The 17,383-nt window shown below is 47.7% G+C and overlaps 1 protein-coding gene across 6 annotated transcripts in view; it reads left to right on the top strand.

Annotated features, from left to right (window-relative positions):
• The window catches only part of RERE (arginine-glutamic acid dipeptide repeats), a 275,789-nt gene extending 264,792 nt beyond the window's left edge, over nt 1-10,997 (top strand). For 4 of the 6 annotated variants that reach the window (XM_087702075.1, XM_087702077.1, XM_087702076.1 and 1 more), the window contains 6 exons: nt 117-1,399; nt 2,540-2,762; nt 3,575-4,295; nt 7,207-7,353; nt 7,516-7,720; nt 7,849-10,997. In XM_087702075.1, the coding sequence (XP_087558201.1) occupies nt 117-1,399; nt 2,540-2,762; nt 3,575-4,295; nt 7,207-7,353; nt 7,516-7,720; nt 7,849-7,882 (2,613 nt within the window). In that variant the 3' untranslated portion in view covers nt 7,883-10,997. The remainder of the gene's footprint in view (nt 1-116; nt 1,400-2,539; nt 2,763-3,574; nt 4,296-7,206; nt 7,354-7,515; nt 7,721-7,848) is intronic. The other 2 variants (XM_087702078.1, XM_087702079.1) reach the window with 1 other exon arrangement.
• The last annotated feature ends 6,386 nt before the right edge of the window (nt 10,998-17,383 follow it).

The following is a 17,383-nucleotide window of genomic DNA, read 5'->3' on the forward strand; positions in this document are numbered from 1 at the left end:
GATGCTCAGATGCCCGTCTGGCTTGGGGTTGCTCCCCTCCGCCTCCATGGCAGTTTTCTGGAGGATCTAAACTCCTGGCATGTCCTCCCCTCCTTCTCCCGCTTCTTCCTCTGCAGGAGATCAGCCGGCCGAACTCTCCCTCAGAGGGCGAAGGGGAGAGCTCCGACAGCCGCAGCGTGAACGACGAGGGCAGCAGCGACCCCAAAGACATTGACCAGGACAACCGCAGCACCTCGCCCAGCATCTCCAGCCCGCAGGATAACGAGAGCGACTCGGATTCCTCGGCCCAGCAGCAGCCGTCTCTCCAGGCCGCCAACGGCCCGGCTCAGCCTCCGGGGCCCCTCCCAGCACAGCTGCCCTCCTTGCCGGCCGGCTCCAGCATCCCCTCTTCCGCCGTCGTCCCGCACATGTCCCCTTCAGGAGCGCAGCCCTCCAGCCAGCCTCTGGCCCCCAGCCTCCCTCATTCGCACATCCAGCAGGGCCCTTCGTTGCATCCGCCCAGGCTGCCTTCCCCTCCTCACCCGCCGCTGCAGCCACTCGCCGGGGCCTCCGGCCAGCCCCAGAGCCTCCCCCCGCCGCACCCTCAGCCGTCCCTCCATGGCCAGATACAGGCCCTCCCGCACAGCCTGCAAGCTCAGCCCCTCTTGCCCCACCCGGCCCCCCTGCAGCCCTTCGCCCTCCCGCCCCAGGCCTTGCCAGCCTCCTCTTCACAGTCTCAGGGTCCCCTGCCTCCCCCGGCCCACCCTGCCCTGCAGGTCCAAGTGCCCTCCTCGTCCCCTCTGTCTTCCCAGTGTCCCCGGGAGCAGCCCCTGCCCCCTGCCCCCATGGCCATGCCCCACATCAAGCCCCCTCCCACCACGCCCATCCCGCCTCTCCCCACGCTACCCTCCCACAAGCACCTCTCGGGCCCTTCGCCGTTCTCCATGAACTCCAACCTGCCCCCGCCCCCTGCGCTGAAGCCGCTCAGCTCCCTCTCGACCCACCACCCGCCCTCAGCGCACCCCCCTCCCCTGCAGCTGATGCCCCAGAGCCAACCCCTACAGCCGTCCCCCGCCCAGCCCCCAGTCCTCACCCAGAGCCACCCGGCTCCTCCCCAGCCTTCTTTCGCCCAGCACCCCTTTGTTCCTGGGGGGCCGCCTCCCGCCACACCTCCCTCCTGCCCGTCGACTTCCACGCCGCCATCTGTGCCAAGCGCCCCGAGCCAGGGGGCTGTGCCCAGCTCAGCGGCCTGCAGCGGAAACGTCCCCGTGGTGACCCCTTGCACCGTCCCCTCCATCCAGATTAAGGAGGAGGCGCCCGACGAGGTTGAGGAGCCCGAGAGCCCACCTCCGCCAACCCGGAGCCCCTCGCCAGAACCCACGGTGGTGGACACACCAAGCCACGCCAGTCAATCAGCTAGGTGAGCGGGACGATCTCGTGATTATTTCTTGGAAAGGTGGAAACCCAACCCCCCCAAAAAATTTCAATTCATTCCCACCTGGCCCTTCTGCTTAGCTGGAAGAGAGAGTTTTTGGCAGGCTTGTGGGACAGATGGTTGTGAAGGCAGCCTTTTTGTGGGGTACTCAGGAAATGAAATGTGGCTTAGTGTATCACTGTTGTGGCCGGCCAGCGGAGCTGGCAGCAGATTCGGAGAGTGAGGAGGTTGGGGAGGAAGATGGGCCAATCCTGGAGTCTGGGGAAGGCTCGGATGAGGGCTCTGTGTCGGAGGCAGAGAGGGGGCCAGGGCCGTCTGACAGTTATCAGCTGCCTTCAGAGTCAGACATCAGTGAGGCAGAAGAACAGCTGGAGCCGGTTCCCAGTATGCGCAAGCGCAGCGCAGAGCTGCCAAGCGAAGGGAACAGCTAAAGAACAGGGGTCGACTTGGGAGTAAGGTCACAGGTAGATGGTGAATGGCCCCTCCCAGAGGGAATAAAAGAGGAGCAAAAGGGGAGTGGAGTTTGCAGGAGACAATTAGTTCATTCCTGCATCCTTGCCAAGTATTGTGGCGTCTGAAAGATATCGGCCTGGCCACTCTCCAAGCCTGTTAAAGGTCAATAATTGTGCACTATCTTGAAAGACTGCGGGAGAGAAAAGAATTTGCTGGAGAGGAATTCACTGTAAACTAAATAAAAGAGGTTTATCGGGACGAGGGCTCGGCTTCGTGCTGCTGGGGAAGCTGAGATCAGAACAGGTAGTTTAGTTCTAAACCTCTAGTAAGGACTATAGTAGTCTTGTGTGTATATAACAATGCTTAGAACAAGGAAAGGGATAAAAATAAAGACACGTAAGAATAATTTTTTTGTCAGAATAAAAATGTAGCTTGCAGAAGGCATCCTTGGTTCAAACAAGGATTCCTCCGAAGCTTGATTTCCAAATTAGGAGAACAAAGCTAATTTCCTTATCTTAGATCCGCATTTCTGAGTTTTGTGCATTCCTGCTACGGTTTGTTTAAAGAGATTGTGACAATCTGTCTTTAATGCCCAGGATCCCGCTGCTTTTTTTTTTCTGCGCCAATTGTTTTTAAGTTTCTCGTCCTGCCCTCCCCCATCCGTCCTTGCAGGTTCTACAAGCACCTGGACCGCGGCTACAATTCCTGCGCCAGGACGGACCTGTACTTCATGCCGCTGGCCGGCTCCAAGCTGGCGAAGAAGCGAGAAGAGGCAATCGAGAGAGCCAAGCGGGAAGCGGAGCAGAAAGCGAGAGAAGAGAGGGAACGGGAAAAAGAGAAGGAGAAGGAGAGGGAACGAGAACGGGAGCGCGAGAGGGAGGCCGAGAGGGTGGCGGTAAGTTTTTGTCTTGTCTGCGAAAGTGGGGCGGAGCGGGGACTGGATCGGACCCCAAAAGGAAGAGAGACCCACAATTTCCAAAGTGCTCACTTGTTAATTGTCCTCACTGTTAGGAAGTTTCTCCTTAGTTCTAAGTTGCTTCTCTCCTTGCTTAGTTTCCATCCGTTGTTTCTTCTCCTTCCTTCTTTGGAAAGTAGGTTGACACCCCCCCCCCCCTTAAATATTGGAAGACTGCTATCATGTTCATGTTTCCCCTAGTCCTTTTTTGGTCCAGACTAGACGTACCCAAGGGGACGCGGGGGCTCAGTGGCTGAGCTTGTCGATCAGAAAGGTCGGCAGTTTGGAGGTTCGAATCCCCAGCGCCGCATAACGGACTGAGCTCCCGTCACTTGTCCCAGCTTCTGCCAACCTAGCAGTTCGAAAGCATGTTTAAAAAATGCAAGTAGAAATATAGGGACCACCTTTGGTGGGAATGTGACAGCCTTTGATGCTCCTTCGGGAGTTGTGTCATGCTGGCCACATGACTACGGAGACATCTTTGGACAGCGCTGGCTCTTCGGCTTTGAAACGGAGATGAGCACTGCCCCCTAGAGTCGGGAACGACTGGCACATATGTGCGAGGGGAACCTTTACCTTTAGACATACCCAATTCCTGCAACTATTCTCCATATCTTGTTGTCTCCATGCCTTTAATCATGTTAGTTGCTCGCAGTCGAAATCTCCCATGGAAGAATTGGGAGAGTAGGAAACTTTTGGGCTGGGGTTTTCTTTGGAATTTGCCCTGAGACTCTCTCTCTTTTCTCCCACAGAAAGCGTCCAGTTCCTCCCACGACAGTCGTCTCGGAGAATCTCAGCTGAGCGGCCCAGCACACATGAGGCCGTCTTTCGAACCGCCCCCCACTACCATCGCAGCTGTGCCCCCTTACATCGGTCCGGACACCCCGGCCCTACGGACGCTGAGCGAGTATGCGCGTCCCCACGTCATGTCCCCCACCAACCGGAACCACCCTTTCTTCGTTCCCCTCAATCCCGGCGACCCGCTCTTGGCCTACCACATGCCGGGCCTCTACAACGTGGACCCCACCCTCCGGGAGCGGGAGCTGCGGGAACGGGAGCTGCGGGAACGGGAGATCAGGGAGCGGGAACTGCGGGAAAGGATGAAGCCGGGTTTCGAGGTGAAGCCTCCCGAACTGGACGCCCTTCACCCGGCCACCAACCCCATGGAGCACTTTGCCCGTCACGGGGCCCTCACCCTCCCCCCGACCGCAGGCCCTCACCCCTTCGCTTCTTTCCACCCTGGGCTTAACCCTCTGGAGAGGGAGAGACTCGCTTTAGCCGGCCCGCAGTTACGGCCCGAAATGAGCTACCCGGACAGACTGGCTGCCGAGAGGATCCACGCCGAGCGGATGGCGTCCCTCACCAACGATCCCTTGGCCCGGCTCCAGATGTTCAACGTGACGCCCCACCACCACCAACATTCCCACATCCATTCACATCTGCATCTCCACCAACAGGACCCACTACATCAAGGTGAGGCCCTAGCGATCTCCATCATCCCTTTGCTGAGTGGGCCAGGAGGTATCCTCGGATGGGCACAGAACTGGCGCATCGGGATTGAATTGGGTTGCCAGGCCTCTCGCAGCTTGAGACTGGCGCACTTCCTCCTCGACTTTCAGAGTTAACAACGGCATTGAAAAAAACAGAGCCGTCATTCACACAGCATCCCCATGGCCACGTGATCAGAGTCCAGCCGCTTGGCAACTGGCTCATATTTATGACGGGCGCAGTGCCCCGGAGTCACACGATCCCCTCTTGCGATCTCCTTCTGACAGGCACTGTAGATGGAGAAGCTGGATTTGCTTAGCAATTGTGCTACCAACTTAGCAACTGCAGTGATTCCCCTTAACAACTGCAGCAAGAAAGTTCGTAAAACGAGGCAAAACTCACTGAGGGCTTTTGGGTGGCTCAATTGTGGCCGTAAATCGAGTACCACCCATTAAGGGAATCCCTTTCAGATTTTGCTTCTCAGGAACCATTCCAGGAGACATTCTCCTAGCTCAGTGTTTCTCAACCTTGTCAACTTGAAGATGTCTGGACTTCAATTCCCAGAATTCCCCAGCCAGCCAAGGTTGAGAAACACTGTCCTAGCTGTAGCATCTCCCCTTCCTATTTAAATCCATCTTTAACAACTAGATTCCCCTCCTGGCCCAACATATAAACTCCAAAATGCCTCAGGTCTGTAGGCCGAACCACGAGGTTGGTCCCCTGTTTTTTGCCAAGGATGCTCCCCAAGATATCTCTGTGGCCTCCTCTGCTGTTGAGCTCATTGCAGAGCCTTCATTTTACTCGCTGTTCGAATCCCCAGCGCCGCCTAACGGAGTGAGCTCCCGTGACTTGTCCCAGCTTCTGCCAACCGAGCAGTTTGAAAGCACATTAAAAAAATGCAAGTAGAAAAATAGGAACCACCTTTGGAGGGAAGGGAAACAGCGTTCCGTGCCCCTTCGGGCGTTGAGTCATGCCGGCCACATGACCATGGAGACGTCTTCGGGCAGCGCTGGCTCTTCGGCTTCGAAATGGAGATGAGCACTGCCTCCTAGATTCGGGAACAACTAGCACATATATGCGAGGGAAACCTTCAGTCTGTCAGTTTGGGGCATTAAGTTTTGCTGGGTGCTTTTGACATCTATGGGTTCCAAGTAATAAGTAATTTTTTTCCAAGCAGGGAATTTGGAAAGGCGATAAGAGGCTGCCTAAAATACAGAGGATTACCGTGTTTCCCCAAAAATAAAACAGGGTCTTATTTTCTTTTGACCCCCGAATTAAAGTCTTGGCCTTATTTTCGGGGAGGTCCTATTATTTTTGAGTTGTAGGAAGCGGTGAGCGTGGTCACCTCATGGCTGCTGCTGTGTTGCAATATTTTCAGGGAGGGCTTTTTTTAGCGCATGCGCTCAAAAGCCCGATGGGCTTATTATCCGGGGAGGGCTAATTTTTGGGGAAACGGGGTAGATCCATTTCAAGCAAGGCAATTCGATTCCTCAAAGGATAGCTTTATTGGAAATATATTGGCACATACCTGGTGAAAACCAACTCTGAAGGTTCCCGCAGTTTTCAGCTGATTAAAAGTAAAAGTTTTTCTCTCCACCCCGAACCATCAGTCCCCATGGTCCAGTCAATCCTGGCGCTGTCTAATGGTGACCGGTAACATCACTCCTCCTTCCTCTGGCCAGGTGTGAGAACGTCTTTGGTTCCCAAGAGAAAGTATTCCATTTGGACTACACAACCCCAGCTATCTCTAATCCCTTCCCGCCGCCTATTCCTTGGCGCCAGTGTGGCAACACTGAAGCGCCAAGATGGCTTCAGCCAGGCCACGTTCGTGGTTGATAGCCTCCACATGTGGCTTACCGTTCTGCGTTGGCAGCTCTCTCCGCACCAGGAGGGAAGGGGTGGTTGAACCTGCAGGCCGATAATCGGGTTGAAAGAGGACTAGGGTCGTTTAATCAAATTGTTCTGACTGAGGAAACAGACTCCTGGTCCCGACAAAAACCCCTTTTATTAATTGACTGTGGATTCTGCTCTTTCACATCCAACAAAGTCTTTCGAGGGAAGATTTACGGTCACAGACCTTAACTGGCTTGGAGAGCTGCCAGGCCGATCTCTGCAGAACTTGGCAAGAAGTCTCAGAGAGTCACGAACCAATGAAGCGAACTAATGGTCTCCTGCAAACTCCACTCTCCCTTCGCTCCTCTTTTATTTCCTCTAGGAGGGGCCATTATCATCCACCTGTGGCCTTACTCCCAAGTTGACCCCTGTTCTTTAGCTGTTCTCTCTCTCTGGCCACTCTCACTTGGGAACAGGCTCCAGCTGTTCTTCTGCCTGACTGATGTCTGACTCTGAAGGCAGCTGATAACTGGCATACGGCTCTGGCCCCCTCTCTGCCTCCGACACAGAGCCCTCGTCCGAGCCTTCCCCAGACTCCAGGACTGGCCCATCTTTCCCCACCCCCCCACCCCCAATCCTCCTCACTTTCCGACTCTGGTACCAGCTCCCCTGGCGGGCCACAACACAAATCGTGGTCCTGCCAGGTGTCCTGTTTGAGAGAAGGAACCCCTAGGAGGCGCACAGAAGCCCCTAAGGAGGTGTGGACACAGGGAGGTGGCCTGGATTGGGGTGCATCAGGGGAGAGAAAGAACAGTAGTTAACGAGTTAAGATGTTGGTGGCAACCCTTGTGGAAATAGTCAATCCGAGATCTGATGCGCAGAGCTGGTATCAGGTCGGTTCGGACCCGTTCACCAGAACCAGTAGCGGAGATTCCGGGGGGGGGGGGGGGCGCTAGAGTTGGGAACGACTAGCACATACATGCAAGGGGAACCTTTACCTTTTGAACAGGTGTTCATCCCTCCCTCCCCTCCCCCTCTTTCTCCTTCCCACTCCCTTCTGCAGGCTCAGCCGGACCCGTTCACCCCCTTGTGGACCCTTTAGCCGCTGGACCGCACTTGGCACGCTTCCCTTACCCTCCCGGAACCATCCCCAACCCGTTGCTAGGACAGCCGTCTCACGAGCATGAAATGCTGCGGCATCCCGTCTTTGGTGAGTTGGGGACGGGGGATGGACGATGGCCCTATTTAGATGTGTTTCCCCCATAAGGCCAATTCGGTGCCTTTGATACGTCCATTGGTGGGACGTGGAAGGACCCCAGTGGGGTGGTGGGCGGGCGGGCGGGAATAATCCATGCCCTGTTCGCCTCTGGAGGTGCCTGTGCCTCTTTTCTCCCAGGTGCCCACTACCCACGGGATCTCCCTGGCGCCATCCCTCCTCCCATGTCAGCGGCCCATCAGTTACAAGCTATGCACGCCCAGTCGGCAGAGCTTCAACGACTCGCCATGGAACAGCAATGGCTTCACGGTCACCCCCACATCCACGGGGGGCATCTTCCCAGCCAGGAAGACTATTACAGGTAAGTGGACACATTCTGGACACCCCCCCCCCCCAAACGGCCGCTTCTAAAAGAGGCTTCCCCCTAAGCCCCCCCCTCCTCCTCCTTGCTTTTCACTTCCCGCTTCTTCTTTTTCTTTTTTTTTCCAGCCGCCTGAAGAAAGAGGGCGACAAGCAGTTGTAATACCTTATTTATTTGTGACGCTGACTACTCAAGTTCCTAGGCCTCGGGGGAGCAGTGGAATGTGTTTGAATCTCGAGAACTGCTGGAAAAGCAAAAATTTTCTCTTCCGGAGAGAACGTTCTTCTCTCTCTTCACACACGGGAAACACACAGCAGTTCCCCCGTCCCGTCTCCCCCCCTCGGCCCCACGCGTTTCGCCCGAAAAGCCAGACCTCACGAGACGTGAAATTGGTGCATATGTTCTATATAGCATTCATTTGTAGGAAAGATTTCTTCCAGAGCAGTCCAGGAATTTCCTTGCATGACTAACTAAACCTGTCAAAAGGCCTTTCTTTGTTTGTTGGTTTTTGGAATGGGAGGAAGAAGAGGAAAAAACGAAACAGAGCCGGAGAGAAATTAATCCAAATTAATTTCCTCGAGCAATCTTGGGACATTTGGTTTGGTTATGTTTTGGCTGTTGGTTTTATTCTTATTTTTTTTTGTATTATTTTTCATTTTGAGTAGGTGCTAGTTTCAGGTTCACAACCTCTTAACGCAGGCCACTGTGCATTAAAAAAAAAAAAGTATATTCAATTTATATATATATACTTAAAAAAAAAATAAACCTCCGAGAATCGCAAATAGTGGCTTTTACAACCTCTGAAAAAAAAAATCCAAGTGCTATAATAGAATTTTTAAAAAAAAGAAAAAAAAATCTACTTTTATTTTAATACATTGTAGGCAAACTTCATAATTTTAAAAAGAGCTTTGCAAGCATGGCTTTTTAAGTCTGTAAATAACTTTTTGGGGGAGGGGTTAGGGGTTTTAAAAAAGATGATTATAATTTCATGAATTCCTGATTATTAATATTATTATTATTATTATTTTTTGCCTCTTCTCCCAGCCCCGACTCCTTCCTCTTCCTCATAAAATCATCTACTTCTTAAACCTGGTGTTCACAAGAATATAGACTTGATTTTTTAAACAGATAAGAGGAATATATATATATATATATATAAGCGACCCTTCGATTCAGGGAAAGGGAGTACCATAAAGTCAATAATTTCAGAACGGCTGGTCGGCGTGCAAGCATTTAAAAGGAGTGGCAGGGATAATATTAAAAAAACACATTTTTTTTTGCACACACGTTAAATGTGCAACGTTCTTTATTTAATTACTTTCGTTCCACGCTCTTCCTTCAGTAGCTGGTTGTGTTACAAAGCAGTTGTTTGAACAGGAAGTCACACCTTGTTTCCAATTCATGGATACTTCACCTCATCCCCAGGTGCCTCTTTACATACACCCTCCTTTTCCTGATTTTATTGTTGTTGTTTTTTTAAAAAATCCCAAAAGTGTAGGAACATTGAAAGTTTTTTTGGCCGTAAACCCTACCTTTTCTTAGTTGGGGGCATGTGGGTCTTTTCATCCAGCCCATAAATTTCAATCTCAAATCATTTTGAGAGAAGCTAAAATGGGTTGGCAGAGCAGTAGGCTTTCAAACCAGTTATGCAAAATGCAGGGTTTTTTTTTTCTAGGCTGGCTGCAAATATAATTTTAAGTCACCCACGGTGGTTCAGGCAGGCTCTCTCCTCCCGTGTTGGGAAGAGGAATAAATCAGAATTTTGCAACACTCAGGAACTTGCCCTGTTTGGTTAAGAGAATATTAACGCCAGCGTCCAGCTAAGCTACCTGGCCGTTGGCTGGAATCGCACTGTGAATCCTAACCTTTCCCACGGTTACGTCAGACAAGCTTTTAAATTTGGGAGGCCGATACGAAACGTGCGTCTCGTTACCACTTCCCCTCCTATCAAAAGCCTTTGCTGCACCGTGTCTCGTCCCCCCCCCCTCTTATTTTTTTGGGGGGGGGAGCCAAGATTTCTGGCGCAAAGGACATTTTAAAAAAAATAAACCCACCTGTTTTCTCAGGATAGGCCTCTCCATCCTTCAAAATCCCCCCTCCTGAGCACTTTCCAGCCTGCCCATCATCCCTTTCGCCCTAAAGGGTTTTTTTTTTTAAAAAAAATCCTACCACCGACCGGCATCTCTGTTTCACAGGATAGATTTGGCTTGGCTCCTGGGGGTGGGTCTTTTGGGGTGGGTCTCACCCCTCCTGGAATTAAACCTCAATCCACCTTGGTGAACTGATGCTTCTGCCTTGCCTTACCTCAAAAGATACAAACGGTTGAATCCAGCCTTTGGGGGGCACGGGGGGGGGGGAAGAAAATGGGATTGAGAAGCAGGGAAAGCGTTTTATTTTAATTTTTTTTTTTTTTTTTGCAACTCGGATGCAAAAAAGAAAAAAAAATATATGTATTTTTCCCACCGACTAGCAAGACAAGCTAAAAAGAAGTTGAAGGAACCTTGAAAAGTTAATTCATTCTTCTGGAGTGGAAAACACTAAAAAAAAAAAAAAGCAGAACAGCTCCCAATAATTGTGAAAATCTTTCTTCCGTCTCCGTTCGTGCAAAGAGAAAAGTGAAATCTAATTTCAACAGGTAAACCTCGAGTCTTTGGGGGAATCTGCCTTAAATGTAGATCCCCTTTTGGGAAACCGCGGACAACAGAAGTTGCAATTCTCAAGTCAAAGGTACCATCCCGTTGAACTCCCACCCACCCTTCCATTTTTCCCCCCTCCAGTTTTCCAATTTAAATATTTTGAATCATTCCAGGGCGGGAAAAACCTTTTAACTCGCAGTGTTAACTTCTTCCCAATCTTAGCAATCGCCTTCCTCTGTTGCAGTCGATTTTTTTTTTCCTTTTGTGGATTAACATTTCTGCAGAACTTTTTCTGTTTGTTTTTTTTGTTTTCACAACACATTTCTCTCATTCTGATTGCCCACTCTCCTAGTTTGGAGTGGGCAATTATTTTTGTTTGTTCGTTTTATTTCACACCAACCCGTCTCTTGTTCAGTGTTGTCCTTTATTCAAGCTCTCCCTTCTGACAACTACGTTTATATATATCTTGAGGTTTAGTGTATATATATGAGTAGTTTGCCATGGGATAACACAGTGTAAAGCAGGATATAGAAAAAGAAGAAAAAAAAACCAGGAGTTGTGAATTCTGTGTTCTCTCCATTTGAGTATTTTGTAATTTTTTTGAAATATTTGTGGACATAAATAAAAACCGAGCTACACTACCTCCCCGTTTTGCCTTTTCTTTGTATATGTGGGGGGTGTTAAAGGGGGTGTAAAAACTGGAGATCACAGGCGAAAGAGGCTCTTTTGCACATCCAACACCCATTTTGTCCACCGTGGAGAAGCAAACGGGCAGCAAGGTAAGAGGGTTTCCGCAGGGATGATGGATGATTTTCAGATGGCAGATATTCTGAAAATTATAATCTCAGATATTCTGAAAATAATCTCATTCTGAAAATAATTGATACTTTGAAAATTATAATCTCAGGTATTCTGAAAATATGTTCAGAAAATAATCTCAGATTTCTGAAAATAATCTCAGATTTCTGAAAATTATAATCTCAGATATTCTGAAAATAATTAGAATTTGCTAATTATAATCTCAGATATTCTGAAAATAACCTCAGATATTCTGAAAATTATAATAGATCTGAAAATAATTATCTCATGTTCTGAAACTAATACTCACATTCTGAAAATTACATTCTCAGATATTCTGAAAATTATAATCAGATATTCTGAAAATAATCTCATATTCTGAAAATAATTGATATTTTGAAAATTACAATCGTATATTCTGAAAATATGTTCAGAAAATAATCTCAGATATTCTGAAAATTATAATCAGATATTCTGAAAATAAGCTCAGATATTCTGAAAATTATAATCTCAGATATCCTGAAAATAATTAGCATGTTCAGAAAATTATAATCTCATGTACCCTGAAAATTATAATTGCAGATCTGATAATAATAAGAGCATGAAAAAAATCTCCAGGATGGTTAGAGTCCTAGTATTTAGAAATGGAGTGTTGAAAGTCAACACCTTTTTTTCCTTCCTTTTCTACACTTCCCCTCCTTTTTCCCTTACAAATTGCTTTTTATTTAATATTAACTAATAAAAACTGCAAATGATAAACAGGGATGGGGGGGGTGTATTTTAGGCTGCCCCTTGGTTGAAATGTCAAATGCCTGTGGATGTATAAAATGAGATGGGGGGGAGGGAGGGAGATCCCCCCTCAAGGACCTTGCAATCTGCAGCATTTTAATTTTAACGTCATTTATTTAGATATATTTTAAAAACTGCCCATTTCCCCACAGTGCAGGAAGGAGAGGCGTTATAAGGGCCAGTGCAGGCCCTCCCTCCTCCCCCTTCCCAAATAGCAGTTTAAAATAATCAGGGGGTTTAATTATTTTTTTATTTATTTATCAGACCCAAACACCCTCATTTTCCACGCCTGTTTGTGTGTGTGTATATACACAGACCCTGCTTGAAATTGCCTGCATCCTCGGACGCTACCTTAATTTTATCTCTCGGTTCGTCGCTTCGATTTCTTGGCTGCCCGTCTTAACCACAGGATAACCCTGAATCCCTGTTAGGTCCTGGTTTGAGATTGGAATGATTTAAGTTTTCACCTATATCGTTTTGACAAAAATGGTAGCGATGCGGTCTCAACACCTGTCTGACTGGACGATTGACCGTCATATGAGTTGTCCAGACCTCAACGCTGGCTTCAGCCTTCCTGAGAGCTTTGGACTACACCCCCCCATAATCCCCAGCCCCCCAGGAACCCAAAAGCCACTCCATCCCAAGCCTATTGCCCCCTCCCCTCAGGTGCCCACAGGTGGGGCTCGTTCCCTTGATGAAGGGCAGGCACCAAACGCCTCAGGTGCCAGCCAAAGGCCCCATTTGGGCCCCTGCTGAGCCAGGCCGGGCTTCAAATGTCTCTCGGGGTACGTGAGGTGCCCCATGGGGGGGATTTGGGGCCCTCATGGTGTCTTCCCCCCCTCCAAAGGGCTTGGGGGGCCCCTTTCCTCACAACAACCCTGCAAGGCCGGCCCCCACGTGGCCCAAAGGGGAGCTTGCGGAAGAGGGCTGCGCCACAAAGAGGAGGCCTCAGCCCTAGAAGTAGCAAGGACAATGAGGACTAGCCACATCCAGGCACAGGTCATTAACCCGCTTATGAAGACCGGGCAGCTGGTTCAGTCACCATTGCAGTTTAAAAGAAGAGACAGAGGGACTTTATTTATTTATTGTGTGCCTTTGTTATTTTTACAAATAATTCGAGGGTGGCAAACACACCTTCCTCGTATTTTCCCCACCACAACAACCCTGTGAGGTGGGCTACGCTGACAGAGAGAGCGGGGGGGGGGCACCGGCCCAAAGTCACCCAGTCAACTTTCATGGCTAAGGCGGGATTTGAACTCGTAGTCTCCTGGCTTTCTAGTCTGAAAGTTGCCTTAACTAACTACTAGACCGAAGTGGCTCCCTGGCCGGTGGTTATTATGCTTGTTTTATTATTTCGTTTTATTAAACTGGCTGGTGGTTTATTAGGCCTTGGAGCGGGTCTTAAGAGGCTCCCCCTGCCAATCGGTATTTATTATGGCCAACAAAACTGTCACTCAAGGCCAACCTTCTCACTTCGGCCATCAGCAGCAGCCGCCCTCTCCAGCATCAAACACCTGAGGGGCTGCTGCCCCTCCTCCCCCAAACTCATCCTGTGAGGGCGCATGCACACACCCTCTCAGATACAGGATGGGTAGGAAATGGCAGGGGGGTAGGGAGGTTGGAAGGAAGATAGGGAGGAGGGAGGGATAGAGGAGGGAGAAAGATGGATGATAGAGGGATGGATGGATGGATATGGATAGAGAGGATGGGGAGAGATGGATGATTGATAGATGATAGAGAGGATGGAAAAAGATAGATGGATATAGATAGATTAGGTAGGTAGGTAGATAGATGATAGATAGGTAGATAGATGATAGATAGATAGATAGATAGATAGATAGATAGATAGATAGATAGATAGGATAGATAATAGATTAGATAATAGATATTAGATGATAGATAGATAGATAGATAGATAGATAGATAGATAGATAGATAGATAGACAGACAGACAGACAGAAGATAGATAGGAGATAGATAAGATAGGAGATAAATTAGATAATAGATTAGATAGATAATAGATTAATTAAATAGATATTAGATGATAGATAGATAGATGATTGATAGATAGATGATAGATAGAGATATATAGATGGATATAGATAGATAGATAGATAGATAGATAGATAGATAGATAGATAGATAGATAGAAGATAGATAGGAGATAGATAAGATAGATAGGAGATAAATTAGATAATAGATTAGATAGATAATAGATTAGATAAATAGATAAATATTAGAGAGAGAGAGAGAGAGAGAGAGAGAGAGAGATAGATAGATAGATAGATAGATAGATAGATAGATAGATAGATAGATAGATAGATAGATAGATAGATAGAAGATAGATAGATAGGAGATAGATAAGATAGATAGGAGATAAATTAGATAATAGATTAGATAGATAATAGATTAGATAAATAGATAAATATTAGATAGATAGATAGATAGATAGATAGATAGATAGATAGATAGATAGATAGATAGATAGATAGATAGATAGATAGATAGAAGATAGATAGATAGGAGATAGATAAGATAGATAGGAGATAAATTAGATAATAGATTAGATAGATAATAGATTAGATAAATAGATAAATATTAGATAGATAGATAGATAGATAGATAGATAGATAGATAGATAGATAGATAGATAGATAGATAGATAGGAAAATAAGATAGATAAGATAGATAAAATAGAGCAAGGAAAAAAGGACCCCACTTAATCCATATAAAAGATGATTTCACTTTGCCCAAACTGTGTAATTCTTATCCCAGGTCATGGAAGCAGCTTTAGCGAACATTGTACATTTACAACCAGTTCGGATTTTCCTGATATTTCCCATCCCAGACAAAAGCTCCCCCCCCCCCCGCACCCAAATCATTTCAAACAACCTGGGATTAATGGCCTGGAGCTCCCTATGCAGGTGGGTGTGACGAAGGTCTGAGGGGGGGGTCACCCTTTGTACAGCAAACCACACCCTGTTCACCCCCAGCCCTCTTCGGGATATCTATATTTAATTGTAGGGCCGGCAATTTATTCTAATTTTAAGACAGCATCCTAAATGTATAGGATGACTAGTAATTTCATTGCAATTTCTCTTTTTTTTTTCTTTTGTGTATATTCCAGGCTGCCTAATGCTTTACCCCACGGCTGGGAATCGTCTGAATTGAAATGCTGGTTCCTTTCCTCCTCCATCTGGCACTTGTCTCCCACCCACCCACCCAGTGGAAGAAAATAGAAGGTAATCCATTTTTATTCACCCCAAGCCAAGACTTAATTCTTACTTCTGATTTGTTCATAGACGGCTAAGGATCCACACAACATATTTGTATATGTCACGACTTTACTTCCAAGCTCTCCTTAAATGCAAATAGGAGTCTTTGTTGTTACTTGCGAAGTCGTGTCTGACCCATCGTGACCCCATGGACAATGTTCCTCCAGGCCTTCCTGTCCTCTACCATCCTCTGGAGTCCATTTAAGCTCACGCCGACTGCTTGGGTGACTCCATCCAGCCACTTCCTTCTCTGCCGTCTCCTTCTTCTGCCTAATGCGTTCCCAGCATGAGGCTCTTCTCCAGGGAGTCCTTCTTCCTTCTCATTAGGTGGCCTTTGAGTTTCCTCTTCAGGATCTGGCCTTCTAAAGAGCAGTCAGGGTTGATGATCTCTAGGACTGACCAGTTGGATGGTCTTGCAGTCCAAGGGACTCAATGCAGGAGTCTTCTTCTCCAGCACCCGAGTTCGAAGGCCTCCATTCTTTGGCGCTCAGCCTTCCTTATGGTCCAAACTTCACAGCCATCCATTGCAACTGGGAAAACCATCATCTTGGCAATGCACACTTTTGTTGGCAGGGTGATGTCTCTGCTTTTTAGTATGCTGTCTAGATTTGCCATAGCTTTCCTCCCCAGGAGTAAGCCTCTTTTAATTTCTTGGCTGCAGTAGCCATCTGCGGTGATCTTGGAGCCCATGAAAATAAAATCGGTCCCTACCTCCATTTCTTCCCCATCTATTTGCCAGGAATTGAGAGGGCCGGATGCCATGATCTTGGTTTTCTTAATGTTGACTAGGAGAGTTAGCAGAGTGTTTTAAAATGCAAATAAGGAGTCTTAGCAAAGTGTTTTTAAATGCATATAGGAGCCTTAGCAGGGTGTTTTTAAATGCAAATAGGAGTCTTATAACCGTTTTTTTTTAACTCTTCCACTTTAAGATATCCTGACTATCCAGAATTCCGCAGCTGTGGAATTCTGGGAGTTGAAGTCCGCATATCTTAAGTGACCCAGTTTGAAAAACACTCCTTGAGCTGCTTTTTTTACAGTAGAACACCAGAGGGCGCACTTGCTCCATTTTCTTTGTGTGTGTATATCTGTTTGCTGGCTGCTTTATTTATTTTTTTGCAATCCTTCAAATTTTGCTCCTGAAAACGAACATCAAACTCTCCTGGAAGCCATTCATGAGTCACCCGGGGCTTTAAAAAGTCTGCCTCTTTGGCTCCCAGGTAAATATGGGGTGAGGAATTCTCACGTTTTGTAGCTTGCGCTGAAAGAGGAAGCGGGTGCCAGCATTGGCACAACACACCTTAGCTAGTTGAAAGACAAGCTTTATCCAGGCCAATCTGAGCTCCTCTCAACTTCGGGTAAGTTGAAACCTGTGTGTTTGGTGGCTTTATATATTGCAAGAATCCCAGCTTGGTGGTGGGTTAGAGGATAAACTTAACTGCATTTCCACAAATCCAGAAAAGGGTTATTTCCACCGTCTGGCTATTTATTTGTACAAAACCAGCTAGCAACTAAAACAAAAATATTTTTGAATGCTCCCTAATTGTGGGCGCTTCATCACTGGATTGCCATTTGTCAGAAAAATGGTGTAGGGTCTTCTGCTTGGGCTGGGGGTTGGACTAGATGACCTACAAGGTCCCTTCCAACTCTGTTAATCTGTTATCTGTTAACCCCCTGCTCAAGAAGGAGGCCCTATACCTTTTCAAACAAGTCACTGTCCAGTCTCTTCTTGAAAAAGCCTCCAGTGATGAAGCACCCACAACTTCTGGTGGCAAGCTGTTCCACTGATTAATTGTTCTAACTTGTCAGGAAATTTCTCCTTAATTCCAGGTTGCTGCTCTCCTTGATTAGTTTCTATCCATTGTTTTTTGTCCTGCCTTCAGATGCTTTGGGGAATAGCTTGACTCCCTCTTCTTTGGGGCAGCTCCTCAAATATTGGAAGACTGCTATCATGTCTCCCCTGGTCCTTCTCTTCATTAAGCTACACATACATACTCAGTTCCCAGGATCAAAACCGGATGCAGGATTCCAGGCGTGGCCTGGCATACTTTCACATTAGGAAATAACTAGAAATAATATATGTTGCCCTCGGAAGAGAGGAGAGAGGGGTGTGTGACTCTTCAGCCTGGTATCTAAAACTTTTTTTTAAAATAGATGGAGACTGGAGC

This window comes from Thamnophis sirtalis, unplaced genomic scaffold (assembly GCF_051295495.1).
Source record: "Thamnophis sirtalis isolate CommonGarterSnake01/CBP01778 unplaced genomic scaffold, rThaSir2_p1.2 scaffold_15, whole genome shotgun sequence".
In the NCBI taxonomy this organism is placed as follows: domain Eukaryota; kingdom Metazoa; phylum Chordata; class Lepidosauria; order Squamata; family Natricidae; genus Thamnophis; species Thamnophis sirtalis.